We start from the raw sequence: 23,405 nt of genomic DNA on the forward strand, positions 1-23,405 counted from the left end.
AACGTTCAACTGACTACAGCAGTGCACATTTACTACCATACATGCTGCGTTCAGTAAAACTGCTATGGCTGAAGTTTAGCACTTGACTTTCCCGGCAGAGGAAGCGTGTTTAAGCTCGTGGTTGCCACGTTCTCGAACGCGAGGGTAGCAGTCAAGGCAGCACATATATGCACAGGGCAGCTGTCAGCCAAAAAGGACCGATGAAAAAAGTCCGTGCACAGTTCGTCTGTGTGTGACACTGGGTATATATGTTGTGTCCGCGATTTCAGTGCAGTACATGTTGTGACAAAATCTGGTTGGACACCATCACACATTGCACAGGTGCCTACCCGCCAAAAGGCATGACCACTATTCCGTCATCATCAAAGCAATGATCTGTGTTGGTGGTGGCACATTCTGAGAGAGTTGCATTTGCTGGCTAAGTCCCATCATCGTGACATGCAGAAATTCAGAGTGCTGCCACTGGCTGCTGTCTGCGCAATGGTGCGTAAAGCATTGACAAATTGGATTAATGCACTGCACTACGCCGTGGTACCAGTCAAACTCGGGTCTTCGGAGTTTCTGGCAAACTAGCCTGTCACTGCATAGACATTAAATTCACTGCACTGGTGGAAGCTGCGGGCTCTTACTATTCAGTAAATTTTAAAAATCAATTTACGAGACCATAGAAACAAATTATTCGGAATTTTGAGGTAAATGAAGTCGAATTATCAAGGTACTACAGCAATGATGTATGTGACAGTCGAACCACGCACAATGTGTTTCCTGTTCAAGTCCTGAAAAGGTAGACTGATGGTCATATTCTAATAGAACATGTATAACATACAGATAGCTTTTGCGAGTATTAAATTGATCCTTGTAAGCATTCAGGACAACATATCACCATGCACTTTCAGCCTGCCTTTACTCCACTGATATAGAGCGGGTAATCTATGAGCCTTCTCATGGGTGAGCTCAAAGGGATGTAATTTGGCGGGTCAGGACACAATCGTGACCTACATCCTTTTTTCTTGTTTGCCGAGGTGTTTTGAGGTGAGAGGGGCAGCATCATTTTATTTTGCCAATATTTTCCGTCAGTGAAGTTAGCTCAACAATTTTTCGGTGCGGTGATGGCTGATAGAATGCTGAGCTTCTGTGCACTTTCTTCCAGTCTTGCTGAATATTGTCTCACGGTAACTTTAATGAAAACATCTGGCTCATTTCCTCAAGACAACAAGCAATGAAATTGTACCACAGTTACAATTTTTTCCCCTTTCTGGTTAATATGTTACTGGAGATTACGATTTCCTAGCGATTACATTCATAATTTCACCAAATCATTACTGCAACATATCTTCAGTGATCAAGACGAGGTGCAAGCTCTTGCGCCAAGACAGAGTTGCCCTTTTTGGAAGTGAGTGTCAGTAATTGCCTGTGAACTCCCATTCTTTTTTTCCATTTAATTTTGTAGCCATTGTGGTTTTATACATGGTTTAGGTTTATCAGGTTTAACGTCCCATAGCAACTCTGGCTACGAGAAATGCCTTAGTGAGGGTTCTAAAAATTTAGACAGCTTGGGGTTCTTTAATGTGACAACTTGGGGTTCTTTAATGTGCGCTGACACCACACAGCACACGGGTGCCTTGCATTTCGCCCCCATTGAAAAGCGGCCACCGTAGCAGATTCAATCTTACGGAGGCCGCTTTTCAATCCCGCATTCTTGGGCACACCAGTCAAGTGCCCTAACCACTGCACCACCACGGCTAGGCAACTTTATATACGTTTTTCCAGGTAATCTGCCTTTCAGCCTAATTTAGAAAAAGATATGTCAGTGAAGCTCAACTATACATTCAATACACTTCTGGTAGCTTTGCTTCAATGGACTGTGGCTGGATTCAAGGGGCAGTGGATACACCCCTCTCAGCAAGAAATTTTGTATGGAACAGTATGTTTTTTCACAGAAAACAGTTAAATAAAGAAGGTAGTCATTGGTGGCGTAAGTTGAAGGAAACACGCTCCAGTAAGATGCGCAAATGAGATATTCATATCCCGTGTGTTGGGAAATTACTTTTTGCTGCGTTGACAATCATAGCTAGCAAATTGAATCACAACTCAGATTGAGAGGGAGGAGGGTTGCGAGCCATGGCCTTACGGCATTGGGAATGAAGGCAGTGTTCAATGAACCTGGCTGAAAGCTATCAGGTCATCCAGACTCTGAGGCCATAATTTTGAGCATCATGAACACTATCATATGAATAGTCTGGGTGGGTGGTAGTACAACGCTGAATGCACTGACCAGTTTCAGCAGCATGCTGTGCTATGTCGGAGTGAACTGTTTCTGCAACAGCCATTAAAGAAAGGTTTGGTGTGCCCAAATCAAAATCCATCAGAGTTATTAAAAACTTAGTTATGTTCAATCCATTTCGAGCAATCTGAATATAACCCATTTGATTTCTTTAGTGCATCGAATAGGTAAGCATTCAATTTGATATTAGAAATTTTCTAATATTCTCACATCCTCAATTTTCAAATTGTCGTCGGAGAATTGAGAAGAATAGGATCAAATTTTTTGCCTCCTCACTAAGTGCACATCAATGATGACAGTGAAATAAAACTTGTGAGATCAAGGAGATTTGGCTGTCAGCATTAAGTTTTATTATGATTAGCAGTAATTACTCTTGAAATCCTAAATACCATAGATGCTTCCTTGAAAAACAATAATGAAAACAATAATGGGCAATGTGGCACAGAATAAACAAGGAAAAGGAAGTAAAGCTTGATGAAGTGTGATTATTAAAAACGACTATGTACATGAAGACCGCACACAGCAATGGTTAAGAATGATGCTTGATGCGCCAATCTAGACAGCACTAATGTCAGTAGAGAATGCTGGTGCTACCAATTTAAAATGTAGCAAAGAAAGAAGCATCTGAACAATAGTCGAGAGCAGACTACGGCGATAAAGAAGAAGAAGAAAAAAAAAAAAAGCAACAAGATGGGGAGAAGACAGCAGAAAAAAGATGGCGTAAACTGGCATGCACGTCTACAAAACAGCACGCCACCATGTGTGCCACATCAAAATAAAACACTGAGAAATCTGGAACACGGCGCAAGAGTCTTGCTTGCAGCATTAACAGTTTACGCGGTAAAAACAAGCGAGAAGTGTCTCTCGATATGTACATGTGTCGCTTAAAATGTGGCAATAAGTTGTGTGTGCACGCAACATCATCTACTGCCAAGACACCCGCACGAAACCCGCACTTTTCGTGCAGACACGCACCAAAGCACCACCGCAACGTCGCGCGGAGTTCATGAGAGCCAAGACAAGGTTGCAGCTTGCGTCACCAAGCCAGTTCACTTGTCGTTGGCCCTCAACTGTCCTCGGGCTGTCTCTGAGAATGCTTGCCGTTGCGGCGACGGCAATACACGCTGGCAGTAGTAACCTCTCTAGAAGAGGTGGCCCGTTGCAATCGGAGACTGTGCTGCCACCTCGTGACTGGCCGTCTCTCTCAGACAGCTGGCAACGGATGAAGCAGCAGACGTTGCGCGCAGCTGCCCTCGTGTTCGGTCGTATCACAGCGCATGGTCTGTCCTTGGATTTCTATGGGAACAGCTGCTATCACTTCTTGTTTTTCAGCTGTGAGTACACCCACTCCAAACCCTGGTACAACCTGCAGCAATGAAAATACAGCAGCAGAAATGGCAATGAAAAAACTGACATCATGCTCACAAATTGCAAGAACAGCTCAACGGTCACATATTACAGAACGGTCCCATATCGAGAGAGGATTTTCTAGACCTGCTTCCCAACAAAACGCACTGCTAACTAATTCTTAGTTCCTGGCCTAGTCCCATGTGCAGTTGGTGAAATGACTAGGGGTGCAAAAATATCAAATTTTTTGCTGTGAAGCAAAATACAACTGTTTTTAATAAGTAGATACTGGTACAGCTAGTTCAAATTAATAATAAATGCTCTTTCACAATAAAAAAGGAAAGGCTGTCTAGACTGTCATCAATTTTGGCCAGAACCTAAAGACTATGCACCTCAAACAACAGTGGCCAAGAAAAAAATAAAAGGGTCAGAAGCATCGGGCTCAAATCCAACCCGTGAAACCACACTACATACAGTGATGCGCGCACATGCTGAGACACAGTTTCATTTTAGTGCCTTCTGTGTGGCTGAAGCTCATTTCAAGCTTGCAGTTCAGAGAAATCTATATGCGAGGGATAAATGGGCTACACATTGTGAACGCTGCGTCTCGGGCGGCATTTCACAACAGACACTTTGTCTTCGGGTGTTGCAAGGGAACAAGGAAGGAATGGTCCAGCTAGCATTGCTGCAGAAGTTGCTGACCGCCATGTGCCGTCTTACTGCGTTTTATCAGTGCCTTGCCACACTGCCAATAGAATGCTGACATCACTCCTCCAGTAGGAATGTATCCACCTTATAATGTGTACACAATAGCATTCAGTAAACTCCGTTTTCTATGTGAGCCATAAGCCACAAACTGTGATGTTAAACCTTTCATCTTCGACGCCAGTTGTAATCTAATAATTGTAAACAAGTTATTACTACATAATTTCGTATCTTCTTATTTAATGCCTGGAAGACTTTACAGGTACAACAAATTATGCCGATGATGGCCAAAAATTTAGCAATATTTATTTCTTTTCATAGCTGCATTTTGTGGAAAAGTGCTTACTTTTATTTTCAGCTATCTGCACCAATTTTCAAAATTATTCAGATATATTCTACTTGTAACAAATTTTTATAATTTGCATTTGCTTTGCACACACACAAAAAAAAAAAACAAAGCCTAATATTGAAGTCTGAATTAACAAACCAGAGGGGGGGCCACTGGTCAACTCTCTCAAGGCTAGGTTAAGGGCATCATAAGTATCCTAGAAAGTAGATGATCGCATGTGATATGTGGCGGTTATGGGCTCAAATTCCACAGGCGGCTTGTCATTCTTTTTTCTTCTACTTTCTAATAAGTTGCCTTTCATTGAAGAAATGGTTACCAGAAATGAAGGATTAACCCTCCCCCCAACTCCGCCTTTAAGGGTATGATGCAGTATCATTAATGTCTCCTGTCTGCGGCTCCTCTTGTGGACCTTCGTTCACATATGCATTATCTGCTTTGCTACTCTTTTAGTCCCTAATCCTTTAATTTATGTCCTTATCTCGCACACATTCATTAGCATACAGCTTTAAACTACCCAAATATTTGAAAGACCACCGAATGTAGATGTCTATAAGGCTCTGCTTTGACCAAGCCATACAGACATGCCTGCATGGCCTAACAGTAGCATGTATTTTTCATCAGCCAAGGAACCTTAAAAGCTCGATTTCCATAGCAGCTTTTCAACAAAAGTAGAAGACTGAGCTGGAAGCTCCTGTCATGTCATGGGATTTCGTGACATCGAAAAACCCACTGAAAAATCAGCATGAAGCCGTGTGTCACCTAACAACTACAGTAGAACCTCGGTGATACAAATCTCACGGGGTTCCGATAATTCATATACTAATCCGAAAACTCGTATCATCAAAATAAAAGTACGCAGAAGAATGGCAAAGGTAGTTGCGCAAATCTTTTTGTCTGAGAAGGTTTAATACGGCCGCGCGGTCACAGCTCGCCACTCACAATGCACACAGCGCGACAGGCGATTGCGACTAGCGGAAATCAAATGTATGGAAAGTATGTGCCGGAAATCAATTCTATGGAAAGAACAAATTGACCTTTGCGACAAGTGCAACACACTGCTTTTTGGAAATGCCGCAATGCTTTTGGCTTCAGTAACAAGAAATTGAAGAAATTTTCTCAATGTATAGGAGGGTCGAATAGTTCAAAGAGTGAACGTAAAGTGCGACTCTAACCAAACACCTCTAGAGATCACCTATCTCTTATTTCGTACCTTTTCTGTAGACATAACGCGTACGAAATGTTGAAGCAATGGTTCACAGAAATGAAATTTTTTCGAAAATCGTATCAATTGAGTATGGATCTGGAACAGAAAGCAACGAAAATGCAACCAGCCACTCAGCTTTGCATGTGCAGGAAATGAGTGGCCGTGCAACTCCATCTCAGCCATTTGGGGTGTCCAAAAGTGTAACCAGGCCCACGATTTTCTCTTATTTCTTTCTGCTTCTAGCCAGTCAGAAAAATTCTGTGCTGCTACCTCTAGCACCTCCTCTCCCCATTTCAGGGAAACCAAGATCAAAGTGTTCACTAGAGAAGAGCACAAGCCAGTACAGTGCAGAAGGAGCCTGGCAATCCAGTTTTCCAGTATTAATTTGATGGTAAAACATAAAAAAAAATAAAGGCATCTTGTCACTGTTTCTTCAAAGCGCAAGAATAATTTACAGCAAACCTTTTTTTTGCCAGGGCAACCTGTATCATACACACAAACACACAAGCAAAATCCCCACCGATGCTTGCCATGTGCTACGGAGATAAAACAGCTCCTTAGTAGAGAGTGCCACTCGAAGGTTACCGATGCACTGAGCACTAAGCCAAGATATTCCACCAGCAGCTATGACCCCATATAAAGTGATTTCAATCTCTTTCTACAACAAAACACCCTTTAAGTAGGGAACTACAGCACCCTGTCTTTTTCAACTGAGTACCACTCGCATGAAAGAAGAATATAAAAAGCAACATAGCCAACACACACTGCGTAATTCTTTAGATTACACAACAGGGTGAACTATGCCAGAAATCCTTTAGTAGCGTGCCTTAAGAAAGGGTTGTCCTGTCAACATAGGTCACAGTGAGCTAGTATTTAATAACCTCACTGTGCGCATGTGCTGCTGCACATTTTATGCAGCTGTACACGAGTCACTTGTGATGCGATTTCTACTTGCTGCACACATACAGTATGCCAAAACACATTATTCCAATGCAGCTCAACTGACCCTTCGCCTGTGAGCGCACAGCAGGCCTGGATCTGCCATCGGTTCTTCTTGATGGAGGTGAGGTTCAACTGCTCAGAGATCTCCCGTGGTGTCATGCAACCCTTGATGTCCTGCTTGTTGGCAAAAATGAGCACTGCCGCCTTGGTGAGATCCTGCACACACAGGAATGGCAAGACCTGAAGCTTGTATCCCACATTTAAAAGTTAAAAGAGCTCATGCTTGCAAAAGCGATGGACCAAACAAACTCTCAAAGACTTACTAATTTCAAATTTCAGCAGCACATAACAGAATGAGGAGAGAGCAGAGAGGGCAAGCAAGTGCTTCCAATTTGTAAGAAAGCATAACTCAAGTTTGTTGGCCTAAATCCCAGCAGTGGTAGCCAGCAACAACACATCCTTCCCTTTCCGCATAAGCAACTGGCTGACCGGCACACTGCACATGGGTTTTCAGCTTGCGGTTGAGCCTCGCACTTTGGTTTACACTCTTCTCTTTCATCTTTTTTTTTTTTTTTCTAAGTGCAAATAAAGATTATAATGACTATTATTTGCGAAGGTGCAAAAAAATTTGTGCAGTGTTATAGCTTGAAATTAAAGCAAACCCTCCAGTACATCAAACAAAAACACGGTGAACTGTGCAGCGTGCATGGCAAGAAAAGAACAAGGCAGACATGATAAATGCAGATTAGGACTGTGCAAATACTTGAAATGTTGAATATGAGTCGAATATGTTTGTTATTCGATTCAGATTAGAAAAACTGATACTATTTGATATTCCTTGAATATCCGACAATTACCGAATACACCGAAAATTTTCGAATTCACTGCAGCTTCACCGCACTGCGCGATTCACCGCAATGCTTCACCACGTGACTATGCAGTGAAGCATCCTCGAAACGTGATGGGGCTGTTTTGTGCAGAGGGACCTTCCATTTTGTGAAGAGGGGCTTCCCGACAGTGCATGCAAAGTGAAGCACTTGATGAAATCAGGAAAAAAAAAGTTGGTTGTTCTCGCTTTGGGTTCATCTCAAATGCAGACAACTGTCGTGCAGGTGTTCACCAGATAAAAAATACTGCGATGCAAACGGTTCTTGGCAGTTTTTTCAGGCCCTTTCGGCAAGTCAAACCTTCGGTTAAAATGGACATTTTTTTTCTTATCCCTTGAAGGATGAATTAATGACAATATACAGTATTGAGCAGCGATACGACAGATCCACTGACAGCAATACGACAGCTCCACCTGGTTTCTTGCAGGACCTGGCTTTACGTACTTTACATACTTTATACTGGCTTTACATACAGGAGTATGTAAAGCCAGTATACGAAATCCTGTGTAAAATTTATACTGGATTCAGTAGGATATTTTTGTGCAATATTAGTTTCATTTTATCAGCAAATACCATGCAGGTTCCAAAATAAATGAGAACAATTATGCTGTGTTTTCTTTTCTATGATCAGATATTCTATATTTTTCCCATATTATTTTTTGACTCATATTTGATAATTTCAATATTTACACGCCCCTAATTGATATGGCAGACACGCTGTCTACAAGAGTGAAGCAATGTGGGATTTTGTAAATCAACATGACAGGATGAATGTATCTGCCAGGCAGCAACTGCCCCCCCTACAAAAAATCCCGCAGGAGGTCAAGAGATAGACATTTCCTATCTGAAAAGTTTCAGAAATCTCTAATGATGAAATAGGCAGTGACAGCTGCACATTTTTCATGAACTGCTTCAAACAACACCTTGAACCTCACTTGTAAACACACCCCTTTGCTCTCTAAGCTGCCCTTTACTTGACATTTAGCTCTCACATCAAACAGTTCAAATAAAGCATTTCTGCGATCCAGCACATAGATTCAGCTGCAGCAGGTTGTCATTTTTCTTCTTTTTCGACCTTTTCATTCTGGTATGCATTGCTATTTTCCAGCTTTCCCCACTAGAGTCTTTCTTTGTCTCGCTTACTGATTGATGCGGTTATGAATTCGCTGCTGGCATTTGTACAACCTTTTTTTCTCTTCCTAGTAATATAAACGCACCTTTTTTTCTCTTCCTAGTAATATAAACGCAACAACTTGAGCACGCTAGCCAGCCCACATATCAACATTAGCAAAACTTTTCCTTTAAGTCATGAATACAGCAGAAGGTGCAAAAGTCTGAACAAATTTAAAAGGTCATACTGACACATTACGAGTTACATGTGTAATGAGATACAGAACATATTACACTTTAAGAACACCGAAACAAAAGAACAAGGCTTCCATGCCAAAGTTGGTACATGAAACAGGGAAGTGCAAACATAAATAGTTTGCAAGTAGCACTTGTTGTTCGATTCGATTTGCATTGCCCTTTCGCTGTTCAAAATATCTGAAACTCCTTAGCATATTGAAATAATGGACATTCTTTTTATTTAAACTTGTGGCAAAACACCACAAGCTTTCCGAATGGCAGTATCTTGCACTTGCATTTGCAACATGAGCCAACTTGCCTTTGCATCGTAGTATTATTGACTGCCAGCAGGCAGCAAAAGACCGTGAACTTTAATCTTAAGCCGAGCACAAAATCAGTGTGCTGACGGCCATCCACAGCCGTCATGGCACGACCAGTGCGGTGGTGGGTCTGAAAACTAAGTGCAGCCAATGTGCGGCATGTCACTGCGGCAAGCTACGATGCAGTTGACAACACATTCCCAACCCGACTAGCAATGAATCTCTCTTCTTAGGTCAGTACAGCGAGAGCTGCGGAGCGTAAAGTGTTCATCAGGTAAATATTATTGCGATGCAAATGCTTCTTGGAAGCATTCGATAAGTCAAGCTTTTGGTTAAATGGACATTTTTTTTCTGCACCCTTGATCACTGTGGCAAGGAGTGATGCAATTCACAACACATTCCCAACCTCAGTACAGTGAGAGACGCGCAAGGAAGCAGCCAACTTGATGGCAGAGTTGTGGACCAAATCAGCTGTCGCAATTGCTTTGCAGTGCCCACTCCGATCGTTTTCCATTTTTGCCAATTGGAATGCAGAAACTATCTCATGCCAAAGAATCGGAAAAAACTGCATCAGCCTCGGGGACAGCCAGCACAATTACGCCGCATACAATATAGCCCTCATGCTGGGGAATATAATGACATAGTTTTGTTACAAGAGCAGCTTAAGTTGCTGCTCTTGTATCTGTCCCTGAGCCATCTTGATGCATTTCGCCAGCAATGCTTTCTGTCTTGTCCATCAGATATGAGAGACAATGCTGAAGTCACTTTCCAGGAGACCAGTATTCACTGATACCTCATGGCAACATCACAATGCTTCACAACAGCATTCAGGAAGCTTTCTGCAAGCACATTAAGTCAAACCATGATTACTAGACATTTTTTCACTGAATGCAGTTGTTATTGAAACAACTGTAAAAAATGTATTAGCCAACAAAATAAAAGTTATCGTTAAAAACAATTAATGCTTGGCAGGCCTACCAAGCATTAATTGGAACCATAATTAGCATATTATGCTAATCATGGTTCCAAGCAAAATTCAAAACGTTGGTTTCTTTTCGAAGCTGTGTTTTACGGAAAAGAATTTATCTCTAGTTTGGATTAGCAGTACTGATATGTAAAATGATTGGAAATATTTTAAACCGAAACTGCCTTGTTTGATTTGCAACCAATTTTTATCGTTCATCTTGGCTTCGCAACCAAAAATTGGATATTCACACACCTCCAGTGTAAAACCATTTTGTATTTCAACCGGTATCAGCTTTTTCTCCATTAAGAAAACAAACCTCAGTAAGTGCTCTATGCACTTAATAATCAACATAATTCCTTGACCCAATGAAACCTATGATATCGGGTCAATGAAACCTCATTAACAGAAAAAGCCAACAGAGAAATGCTCCACACAGGCAAAGAAAGTTGATGGCTGATAAGATGTATCCGTAATTCGCTCTATGTGAGGAGACCTATAGACAGGCTGCATATCTCTATTACAAGGAATGCATCACCAATGCATATGATGGTTACCTCGTGTGAGAGCATCTTCCAAAGCTCTTCCTTTGTCAGTGGTAGCCGCTCCCGGTCCATGCTGTCCACCACCACTATGAGAAACTGCAGGAGAGATGGAAAAGTTGCAAGAGCATCAGTTCCAACTGCTGCCTAATTCAAGGGTCACATCCACAAGAACAGCCAACTCAATTTGCATATGAAAACATTTCAAGAAGATCAGGATGGTTGGGAAGCAAACTAGAGAGAAAAGAATGTTCTCTCAAGAATCCACAGGTCAGTGTTGCAGTTTTTTGTTTAGAATTTAAATCTGTATTGCAGGTACACTGCATGATACTAACTGTGCCTTCATAGTCCATATAAAATTCAAAATCTCTACAATTGGTTACCCCTCATAGCAAATACCATAACGGTGCTTTTAAAGTCACAAGAAATGATTGATATTCACAGTTCTGCTTTTAGCAGGCCTCTTCACAAGGAAAGGAAAACAGACAGCATATCTATAGTACAATGCTCTAAGTTGCACAAACATCATCATCATCAGCCTGACTATAGCCACTGCAGGGCGAAGGCCTCTCCCATATTTCTCCACTTAACCCGGTTCTGTGCTAGCTGCATCCACTTGACCCCTGAGAACTTCTTAACCTCATCCGCCCACCTAACTTTCTGCCGCCCCCTGCTACGCTTTCCTTCCCTTGGAATCCAGTTTGTTACCCTAAGTTTGTTACCCTAAACAATGCAGTCATAAATATTCGACACATTTATAAGGAGTTTTCTTAATAATCAAACATGGTACAGAATACAAAGCAACACTTTAGCCTGCAGAGGTGCCAACAATGACTGAAGAGGGGAACAATGGCCAGAGGCTAAAGTTACAGATTAAATTTGATGCAAATAAAGAGCAATGTGTTCCACACCATCTTCTACAGCCAACAGACAAGATTACTGCATCTTCACAATGTTAGCAAGTGGCGAAACATATCGTCATTAGTTATGTTTCAGCAGTACTATGCCTGTTGGTCCTGAAAAGCGCATAAAAACACACGGAAAGCAGTAAAAGATGGACACTGCTGTTATCCGTGTTTTTATGTGCTTTTCAGGACCAACATGTCTAACCAACTTGCCCAAACGCAGCCATTATAGTACTATGCCATCAGCAATACAGACCAATGAATTTGCGACGGATGACCACTTGTAACCATTCTTTCTTTTTTGAAAGCACAGGACACAAACAGTACGCTTTCTGCCCAGCAAGATTTATAGATTAGTGCGACCTTGAAGGGTGCTTTATACAAGGGATGGCTGCCAGTTGGTAAGCCCATTCTGTGTACATCACACATTATGTCCAAAAGGAGCAACAAGGCAAAGTATTTCTGATGACAGATAGTGTCAAACATATGCAACAAGAGAGAGAGAATTCCATGCCAAAAAGCAGCTCCATCGAGCTATGGGGAACACAGCAGCTAAGGGTCCCAGACTTCAGGGAACTGCAGACCTATTGTTATGCACCAGTAAAACAAACAAGACCATTTCCCTCTTCACTTCACTTTTTTTTTTTTTTGCAACCATTTGTTGCGACACTCCAGGCTAAGTTATCCTCAGCACACATGCTTTCAAGCGAAGCTCATTAACGAAAAGGAAAGGGAGGCCAAGCATGTCACAGGCAGCTGCAGAGAGGCCTTGCAGAGGGAAAGAGAGCGAGCGAGCGAGGAGGAGGAGGGGCACGCACACCAGCCTGCTGTAAATCAGACTGCATGCATGCTATGAGCCCAGCTGCCAAGAGCTAACGGGCCTAGGTGGAACAAGATGGGTTCGCGAGGGCGTCTGCAATTTGCTGCGAGGCCAACCAGGCATCCTTCTGCTCATGGCTTAGTTACAAGGGGAAGTTAGGACAGCAGACCAGCCTCAGCATGTTAATGTACTACTTCCTTCTCATGAGGCTCACAGCCAGCTTAATTAGGGAGCAGTTACTCATAGCATCCACCACTCAACAGCAGCCGTACATGTACAAAGCAAAGCTGTACAGCTTTATTCCCTTATTACAAACCTATTCCCCTTTTCGGGACTCCCCTAAGTACTGGATAAAGAGCCAGATTAAGTACTCTACATTTCCCTGCCCCATTACTTCCAGACTCAAAGCATGGTTGTAGGGCCAGAGAAGGGAATGAAATGTTAATAATAACCAGACAATGCCTAGAATGGCACAAGAGTTAGTGCAAGTCACATTTCTGTCACCATAAGTGTGCTCAGCTTTTAGCAGCCTCTTCGTGAGCCATGAGTTCAGGTTCCTAATGACAACGGAGGGTGCGATACAGAGAGTCGAAAGTCGAAATACATAGAGATGAATGTCTATAATATCCCACAGCCGTCTATTAATGTGGTACAGACATGCCTGGTGAGGCCCTAAACTCTTATTCCGAAGGTAAAAAAAAAGAGCCAAGCCTGCAGTGCCTAATGGGCAGATGAAGGCAACAATTACGCAGAGTGTGTGCAATATGACACCATGCATTACTTGTTAGACATACTAAGCAACAGCCGTTGGGACACACCCACTGAGGAAACACTGCTGCAATAAAACCAAATGTCAGCATGTTACTCCGGCGAACCAGTTCCATGTTTACGCATATCACAAACACGCGTAGCTAGCATCATGCCATGTTTCCATCAGATTCCTATGCAACTCAAAACCCCAGGAGGGGCTCTCAAAAAGTTTCATGACAATATCATTAAAAAACGATAGAACTGAAAGATGTTACATTCATAAGAAAGGCTGGGCAGCCAGCCCTCTTTCACAGCAGCGCATCGCTTTTCAATATAGTGCCCGTCAGGAACAATGCATGTGCACCGATAGAAATTTAGGACGGCTGTTGAGAAAGCCTACTCAGTGCACTTGCAATTCATCAGCCAGATATGTACTGTTCAGATGTTTCCCCATCATTCGATGAAGGAGGAGTTTAATGGTGAGTGGTCTACATCGAAAAGGGTGAGAAGCAGAATAGTTGCCCTTGGTCACCAACAGGATGCAAAAACTACTGCGTCAGCAGCGGAGGTGCATCACCATTGGTGGGGACAATATAAAAAAACTTGTGCAGTCAAGTGCACACTAGTGAGAATTTGTCTCTACATGTACCAAACCAGGACAAAGTCACAAGTTACATCACTGAAAAACTCAAGCCCATACGAATCACAGGAATCGACTGCAACTGGTACAGCATCAATTATACAACATGGTGCCACATGTGAGAAATTTGGTAAAGCTATTGTAGAACTCTACCACCCTACAGGCAATGATAAACGTGCCACTTGGAAACATGCCAGCTGTGACCTTAACATAATATTATTATGCCGCAGGCTGGCCCCACTTCAGTGCCATGATGTGACCCAACGTATATATGTCTCTGCACTTTGTCTTCTTCATGGAAGATGGCGGGACCATTGACCTCAAAGACCAATTAAACATGCTCAGCAACTCTATTGACTGTTGCCTATTTTGCATTAAGTGGTTCATTGCATCAAGACATCTTCCTCAGAGGTTAAAATAAAAGTCAAAGGTGCAAGGCCTAGATCAAATGGGTGAGATAACATGTGCTGAAGCTCTATCCAATACAGTCAAATATGACTGCAACTTATAAGTTCAATCTCAAGTTATAAGGAAATATATAGGAAAAGGAAGATATCAAATACGACAATAAATTTAGGAGAAACTGACCAAAATATTTCCATTTAAGAAACAGAAAAAAAAGAAAAATAAATCCATAGGTCTCAAGAAAAGAAACAAATCCTTCTTGCGCTTCATGCGCTTCACTTTGCTAGTTAAAAACGAGTAAAAGAAAGAAGTTTTTTAGCAGCACCAACTGTAATTATTTGTTTTGTGTTGTGTTGTAATTATTACCCTCTTGCAGCTAGTCCTGTAAAGAAGGCAGTAGATTTGAGTCAAGCTGCTTGTTTATAAAGACCATTTTGTATGCAATATCCTTCATCATCATTAAATGAAATTGAAATTATGACTACTACTACAAGGAAATGCCTGTACAGTCCCGGCTATAATAATACGGAGCACGCCTCGGGCATAAAAACAATTGTCATGCATAGCCTAGCAAACATCAAGGACTACCTTATATGTTAGTACATGCTGCTGATGCACTCACGTATGGACCAAAGTAACCATGATATCTGCTCTACGAAGAGAGTGAAAAAATTTTAAGCACCAGGAGCGTGCTCCGTAATATTATGGTCGCACCTGTACATGAAAAATCTGATTTGCATGGGGCCTACCAAAGGCAATATTACAACAATATGAATGACACACGCCACACATGGCAGGACACCCACTGTCTCACTATTTAAAAGCAGCACATTTGTTCTCCAAGGTTCACATGAGGCACCATACGGGTGTGTGCACGTAATACGGTCAAAATTCAGGGCACGGGGCACGAGGAATCTGTCATATGCTACTCATCACACCACAGTGCCAGTAACAAATTGACCGCACGCCGCTTCGCATATGGAGTGTATTTAGACAATGAAAGGAGACCAAATACCATAAATGGTATAAGTCTCACAATTTCCATGCTCTAAACAAGAAGCTTTTAAAGGCATTTTACACTGCATGCAGCTTTGAAAAGGGCAAAATGAAGTCCCTAAAATTTTCTAGTTTTTTCACCCTAACGAAACACAGGTGATATTGAGTAATCTTTATGGCATATGTCCCTCCGAGCTCCTTGTAACATCAGAGAAGAAGAGTGAAACTAAAGCCACTTGGCCAAATCTGCATTTACCCAGGTTGTGCGCCTAAAATCCTTTCATTCATGACAGTGTTTTATCAAGATACAGTGGCCTCATCATTTGGAAAGAGCCTCAATGACTCACGAGTTCGGGATTGGCTTGCAGTTTTAAATTGATAAGCGAACAATGCTTCACATTTTTGTGTCTTGTGAACACTTACTGCGTTTCTTAGAGATTTTGATAGCATTTCCAATTGAAATAGTGTTGCTCGTGAAGGCGATCAGTCAGTCGTGGTTGGTGAAGAATTCATTTGACCAAGCACGTGTAATTTTATGACATATCCAAGCTTCTAAGGTTCCATTTACTTTCTGAGCATTTCAGTTCACAACTGCTGCAGCATTCTTGATGCATTAGACATCACGCAGGTGCAGAAAAAGGAGGTGTGAAGGCATTGTCCCCAAGCCAATAGGCGGCATACCTCAGCGTTACTGTAGTATGTGTTCCAGGTGGCACGTAGAGACTCTTGGCCGCCCAGGTCCCACATGATAAAGTGGACATTTTTCCACACCACTTCCTCCACATTGCTGCCTATAGTAGGCGATGTGTGTACGACCTCGTTCATCAGGCTGCGCACACGAGAGGAGAGGAGAGGACAATCAATCAAAGCCCTTGCAGCCTACCAATGAAAAAAACACACAAAAACAAATGCTGTTCTGCTCTAGACTGGCCCCCTCTTGAGTTTATCTCAGCCTTTGTGTATACTAAGCAGCTGTTGACTCGAGTTGTACCATCAACAATTGTGCACCATACTAAATGTGGCTAGCAATACATTTGCCACGAGCAAAATGCATGGTGAGTAGACTAGAACAGTTCTAATGCACTAGATAAAGGTCATGAGAAGAGTTACAGCTGTCAAAGTCAAAGCCCTGTATCCCAACACACAGTTATCCCAAGCACAGCTAAGTTTTGGATCTTGCCATACTCAAAGTAGAGCACATTATATAGTGCAGCTTTTAAGTGCCCATTCCTAGCTTGAGCATCAGCTTCAATCTAAGGGGCAAAGTGAGTAATACACACAAAGGAGGAGAGCATGAAGGGAGCTTAAGAAGGAAAGCAGAGAAGGAGGGTATCGGTTGCAAGTGGTTTCCATGGTTTCCAGGAGCACTTTTTAAAAATTATTTGTCTTTATAGGCTCCTCGCAGAGCTTTTAAATTTGACTCAAATACTTACAAAAACCACCTCAGTGCATTTCTTGGATTAGAATATTAACACGACTATCATTTCAGGGCACCTTTAATACTTCAATGCGGCGCAAACACAGAAGGAAAGGAAAACATTTAAAGACGAAGTTACACAAATAAACCTTTTTACTGGGTGCACAGACTGGCAAAAAAGAAAGCGAAAATCCTTATGGTTGCATTGCCTAAACACACACTAAATGTGAAGTGATAATTTCCATATAGCTTCAACATAATTTCCCATGTGCCATAAGGTACAGTGCACATGGGACCAAGCATAGACTCACAAAAGATTTAAGCTCCTTGCAAGTTTCAATGTGCCATTTCAGAGTTAGATATGCACCTGAAATTTCTGTCGATGCACTTAACAAAGCCTTGATTTCATGAAGGGTGCCACTAAAAATTGTGAATAGATATTTCACACAAGACTACATTATATATATAGCATGCAAATAAAAGATTCTAGGCATCCTGGTGCTTCCAATTCATTCTGCTCAAGAGAAGTCACAAAGATGGCATGAGGGGATAGAATTACAAAGGGGAGAAATGAAACCTGAGATGGGGAATGAGGAAGGAAGGAAATGCAATGCATTACACTGATAAAAACAAAGAGAATGCCAAAGAGGGGGACCAACCTCAACCATCCTGAGTTTTACTCGGACATAAATGATGCCAGCTCAGCAGCATTCCGGTGGCTATGGAATCAGTAGCGGAATGCCATTTCAACAAATCCCCACTGTATCAGTCAGATCATAATGAATGCTAACGCTAGTTTGCTCTTTGGGCATGAAGCAAAAGGACAAATGCTTAAACTACACTCGATAAACAGGAAGAATACTAATGGACAAACTAAAAAAAAGAAAAAGAAAGATGTTGAGGGCAAGTAAACGGTGCTTAAAACTGCATCCTCAGACTCCACTCCACAGTAATGCGACCCAAGCCTTTTTCTCCAAAGCTCGAAGCAGTTGCTGCACTAGGCTAAGAGCAGCACCAGTGACAATGCGTGCCAGAGACCCATAATGTAACAAGAAAACTACAAACTATGTAGCAAAAGCGTAGGTAGGATCACATTGACATAAAAAAAAAGAAAAAGGTCACATAAGTCTATGCTGCAGTAGCTAAAAAAGAATGCGAATGCGAGAAGAATGAAAAATCTATGCGATGGTTCCCCAGTCCTGGAAATATACTTGAAAGATTTAGTTCTCCCTACTTTTAGTGCATCCCTGTCAGCAGACAGACAATGAAAGCCAGCACTGCCAGGAAGTATTCACTTACAATTGGTAAAGTATTGTTGTTTTGCCAGCATTGTTCAGACCCACGATGACAACCTTGTGCTCTGAAAGACAAGACAGAAAACATGAGAATTCAAATCAGCCATTGCAAGACTTTACAATAAGTACTGGCAAGTGCACTCAAAGCGATAGGTTGCAACGTGAAACCGAAACGGCAACAGGAAACTGTTGTCCACTCTTAGTGCAGAAATAATGCAAAACTCGACTGCAATGTTTCCAATGCTTCCCTGTGCATTAAGGCAGATTTATAAGTCAATCTTAGAGAAAATGTTCCCACTTGAACTACTTGTTTCTCTGACTACTATAACACAGAACAAGATAAGGTCAAGGAAATCTATGTGGCTGACGACGTGTATATTTAGTTAGAGCACACATAGAAAATACAAAAGTGGGCGTTGCTCTCAGATGAAAACTTTTTGCTCAGTGAGGGGAAGACTGCCCCCGCTGCCCTCCCCGTAAATTTACTCCTGTCTGTGTCCTCGCATTTCTCGAAACTTGTGAAGCTTTTAACTCTTGTGAAGTTTGAGTACCTTGTATGTGGAAGAAAATGCCACATGCACTTCTATGCAGTGACCAACTTGCTTGCATGAGTAGGGAAGTTACGTGCCTATGGTCAAACAACAACCTTAGTTCTTTTTCCACTCTTCGCTCTTACTAAAACCGGGTCTAATTTTTAGGTCCCTTCATCCCTGTGACGAGGTGACATGATATTTGTGAACCCATAGGTACAGATACAAGCATGCGACATAGTTACTGGTTGCTGCAGGGTAAGACATGAGAGCCATGCCATTACTTGAGCAAATTTGCTGAAAGCCAGTGCTTGCGATACAATTCTCTTCCGTGGTCCTCGTCAATTTTCCTGTCATTTCTGCACTATGTAACATAACTGCTATGGAAATAAAATTCTGAAGCGCAATGAGTCAAGTGCGTTAAGATTCAGCAGTGAATATACAAACAACCCACACACACACAATAGAAGGGCCCGTGCTGATTCTGGTGGTCCCGCACAACAGCAGTGAGTAGAAGAGAACGTTAGCTGTACCCTTGGTGTACCCAGATGCACAAAAGCAGTTAAAAAGAGGTGTAGAGAAGCCAAACATTATCTGTGAGTGGTTGGAATGATCAGCAGGATTATAGGAAATTTAAACAGACTTATTGACTGAACCAACAGATCAAAATAATCTCTAGCTGAAAATTTTTTTTCTTTCACATTGTTTTGCTTTTCATAGCTGAATGGTGGCTCCTACACAAGCCTTCTCGACAGCAGGAACGACAACACATTAACAAGCAGAAATAATGCCATAGTTTTTTGATGCCACATGTGGCCTCGTCTTTCAAACTTTTAGGCTGTGAAAATCAAAATGATGAAGAAAAAAAAAGTTAAATTTTTCTGACTCTTAAGCTGTAGTAGGCAAATTATACATGATATGTGTATACTAATGCACTGCACACCATTCCAAAGAAACAAGAAAAAATCTAAAAAAATTTGCCTTCTCCACTTACTTAAAAAGCTAACGATGCTGCCTATCAAAAGAAAACCTAGACACAGACATTCCTCAAACGTCAGCAGAGAGGTCACTGTAACAGACTGCCCAAATCACAGCTAGCCTTCCGCACAAATCAAGCCGCATGAGCCATCCAGCAGATAACCACCCAAAATATTAAAAATAAAATCTCAAGCAGGCCAGCAGAGCTCTTCTCAGGTTACATTGCTATCTGGGCACATGTAACACGACTCCATAAACTTAAAATGCTGTGCACACACACAGCCTAACTGCAGAAGCTTGCATAAAGAGAGAAGAGTAAGACCTGCACTTCATTTTGCAGGGCTACCACGCACTTGTAGAATTAAAGATTGGGACATTCCCACACTATTGTCCGACAGTCTACTGGCATCTGAGCACAAGCTTTAAGATACGCTCAGACACCATGTATGAGAAAAATCACCCCCAATTATCTCTCTTGCCCTTCATGCCTGCCACTGCTGAGGCACTGAAACAAAAAACAGAGGGAATGCTCCAGAGAGACTTATCACAGATGGACATGATCCGCACCCTGACTGCCCTGTGGCAGCCACAACTTCTACTCGACTGATAGAAACTGTGATATAGAGATGAAACCCATACTTGCTCAATGAGTGCAAGAAAGCCATACATTTTTTTCTTTGGAGAAGTGAGCTCTTTTGCTTTCTAAAATTCTTTTTTTTTAACACAGCAGGGAATCCCATTTTAAAACAGCAGCTCTCGATAATGTAGAACTCAGCAAAAAAAAACAAACTGCAATTTGCTAAGCAAAGCAGAAATATCAAACAATGCACTTTGACAAATGTTGAACTTGCCAACAAAAAGTGATGGGTGTAGTAAGACAACGAAGACAAGCCAAGTATAGTACAACTTGTTGAAAAAGATTTTACATGGAGCAAATCACACATAACTACATATGCTTATGTATGCTCTCTTTTTGACAGTGACAAGCTATGACTATTGTATGAGTCACTGTTTCCTCAGCATTTATGCAACCAATGAGAAAGAATTAATATCATTAATATTATCATTAATATTATCACTTATATTAATTTTGTAAGATTAATATCACTGTTGGTATTGCTTCACATGTTCAGTTCTGACCATTAGGAATTTGCTTAAAGGAGCATTTGAAAGAAAAGGGCTATAATGTCCTTCTTTTCTTGTTTCAGGCACAGTCGTGCAATTCAGCATAGACACGACTGGTGTAGCACAAATAATGGAGCCAAGAAACTGCTGGGTGTTAGGTAACTATTTCCGACTGCTGGCTAGCACTGAACAGTTCTAATTTGTGTGCACACGTATCAGTACTCAAGCTTCAGGTCTGAGGCAAAAACTAGTGTTCGAATAATGATTTGCAACCGTGTTTTGAGGCTTCCTTTTGCAAATCCGTTGATAGCTAGTTTGCAAATTAGCTATTAATGAATGTAACAAAACATTAAATGGGCACTGATGTGTGTACAAATGTACTCACTGCAGTTACTTTGCTAGGAGCAAAGTCTGATATTCAGGTCAAGCAATTCTTCCAGACCGTGGTCTCATGTGAACCCGTGACCAACACACACTATCATTTAGGATTATATAAGAAAACTTTCAAATTATTCTTTCAGACTATTATATTTATTCCAAAATAAAACGTAATAATCTTGCACGATTCACTGACCTTTAAACCAACTTGAGTAACTGCAGCTAGCCGATGATTTTCAAAAAGATTGAAAGTAACGACAAAATGTTTTAGCAAGTGCTAACTAGCAGATTTTGCACACTAAAAAAATTATTACGTTCTTTTCCTAAACTTAATTCCAGAGATGATTCGCTTATATTTCCCTATACACTTTCCCACAGCCCTACCACACCCAACCTTTCTTTTTGTCCTGCGATTTTCTGTGCTGCAATAAAGCAAAGCTCTGAAGCATGCGCAATTTCAACGACGCAGTGGAATATCAAAGAGCTGACCAAAGGACTGGTATGCAACAGGAACCCACACAAGGTCACTGAGAAGCTAGACCGGAGAAAAGCAATGACAAAAGCGTAACCTGTGTTTCGCGCGATCGGCCAGCAAGCCAGCTGACTACAGACGCCCTGGACCTTCAAGGTCTCGCTATACCAAAACCAGTTCTAAGGAGATCAGCACTGAAATCCTCTCCAAGCAGCTGTGGCGATGTAGCACCACTGCTCTAGTAATGGTCAATCGTGCGAAGGAACCGATGCGCATTCCAGAGCAGAGAAAAACGGCCGAAGGCGAGTACCAGCGCAGTTGCATAACGTATACTTTAGTAGACTGCAGTGATACGATTTCTTTTTTTTTTTTTTTAAACAACGAGGTCTACGCAAACATACAGAGAAAAAATATGGACTACACTGAACGGTTCTAGCAGACGAAACAATTAAGCTATACCGAAAAAAAAAATAGGCCCGATAACGTATCACTCCATTGACGCGCCTCAATTTCATCGACCCGTACAATACACTGGTCACGGCCGTTTCGTTGACCTTTCGGATAGTTCGAGGGAACGACCGAACACTACACCAATTGTCTCTGCAACAGGTGCACCGTTCCAGCGGCATGACGTCGACAGGCCTTTGTGTCGCGCACGGCGTCCAGCGCTGACGCCAGAAAACCGAAGGTTATCGCGCTGACGGTGAGATTAGTGGGAATCATAACCAGAGCAGCCGAAGGGCTCGCCCGTTCCTCAAGTCACCCTGATCGCGCTGGTGAACGGATCTTCGGCAGGAGATCCGCTCCTGACGCGTTTTCCTGCCCTTAGCGGGGGTATGAGCGATCACCACGAGTTCCGTAGACGTCAGAGGCAGAACACGCCCGAGGGCAGATCGCCGTTTGCGTCACGATGCGCACAGGCGCGCACACGAGATAACGACTTCCGAAAAGATGCTCCATCGCCGCAGCAGTTGTATACACGACTGGTCAGCAACTTCAGCGGCTAGCGAGCTAGTCTTGCCCTCGGGGGAAACTGGGTCAGGCGGAAATCGTCTCACCGGTCCAAGAGGCTGGCGCTTTCACAGGCTCCACTTTCTTTGTCGCGAGACAGCTGGGACGGCATCACAGCTACTCACGAATGTGCACCCCTGTCACGCTTTGCTGGTTTTCTTCGGGGCTATGCAAGGGTTAGCCTTGAGAGGGCAAGAAGCTACGCGATTAATAAAACGCGGCAGCAATGAGCGAAGACGTATCCGGAGATAGTCAAGAAGAGCAGCAATAGCAAAGCGAGTCGTTGACTTGAGCAATGGTCCGGAATTGAGGTCTACCAGCACAGCATACGAGGCGCTAAGCAGAGCAACCAACTTTGTTCGACTCTACGCAGGAGCTCCCCCCAAGGGGGAAAAACATGAGCGATACCACGGGGCCAAGTTTTGAGTCATTGTCGCCAGCCAAGACCACTCACCTTCGTTTGTGAACAAGCTCCATAACTTGGCAAAGAGTATCCCCATTTCAACGCGTCCGAAAAACACGAAACACAGTGACCAGATGACAACGAAGCTTCTCAGACACCGTGTGCTTCCATTCAACAGAACGGAAACTCGCACACGAAGCAATCAAAGAAATCTGCTGGATGGCTGGATGTTGCAAAGGAGCAGAGCGGGCTGGTTCGCAGCTAGAGAGCTGACTGGCTAGATGAGGTAAACAAAAACAACTCAAAGCCGTTGCTTCAGAGCCGCACTCGCGTAGCAAGCATCTAGTAACGTTGCGCGTAGCAAGGTAGCGCTGACTACCAGGCTATCA

General features: G+C 42.4%; 1 protein-coding gene across 1 annotated transcript; it reads right to left on the minus strand.

Annotated features, from left to right (window-relative positions):
• Positions 1-2,611: 2,611 nt before the first annotated feature.
• On the minus strand, positions 2,612-23,314 carry Arl5 (ADP-ribosylation factor-like 5). The gene is made up of 6 exons (XM_084594850.1): positions 23,068-23,314; positions 18,124-18,184; positions 16,089-16,236; positions 10,907-10,990; positions 6,896-7,047; positions 2,612-3,650 (listed from the first exon to the last, which is right to left on the minus strand). The coding sequence occupies exons 1-6, from the start codon at positions 23,111-23,113 to the stop codon at positions 3,599-3,601; spliced, it is 543 nt and encodes a 180-aa protein (XP_084450976.1). The 5' UTR covers positions 23,114-23,314; the 3' UTR covers positions 2,612-3,598.
• Positions 23,315-23,405: the final 91 nt, after the last annotated feature.

The sequence above is a fragment of the Amblyomma maculatum genome, chromosome 2 (genome assembly GCF_055883805.1).
Source record: "Amblyomma maculatum isolate TAMU_Amacu chromosome 2, ASM5588380v1, whole genome shotgun sequence".
NCBI lineage: Eukaryota > Metazoa > Arthropoda > Arachnida > Ixodida > Ixodidae > Amblyomma > Amblyomma maculatum.

Coding starts and splice junctions, on each gene's coding strand:
- Arl5 (XM_084594850.1), bottom strand. CDS start 23,113: ATGGGGATACTCTTTGCCAAGTTATGGAGCTTGTTCACAAACGAAG. Junction 18,185..23,067: donor GAGCTTGTTCACAAACGAAG/GTGAGTGGTCTT, acceptor CTTGTCTTTCAG/AGCACAAGGTTGTCATCGTG. Junction 3,651..6,895: donor TGTGCGCTCACAGGCGAAGG/GTCAGTTGAGCT, acceptor TCATTGCTGCAG/GTTGTACCAGGGTTTGGAGT.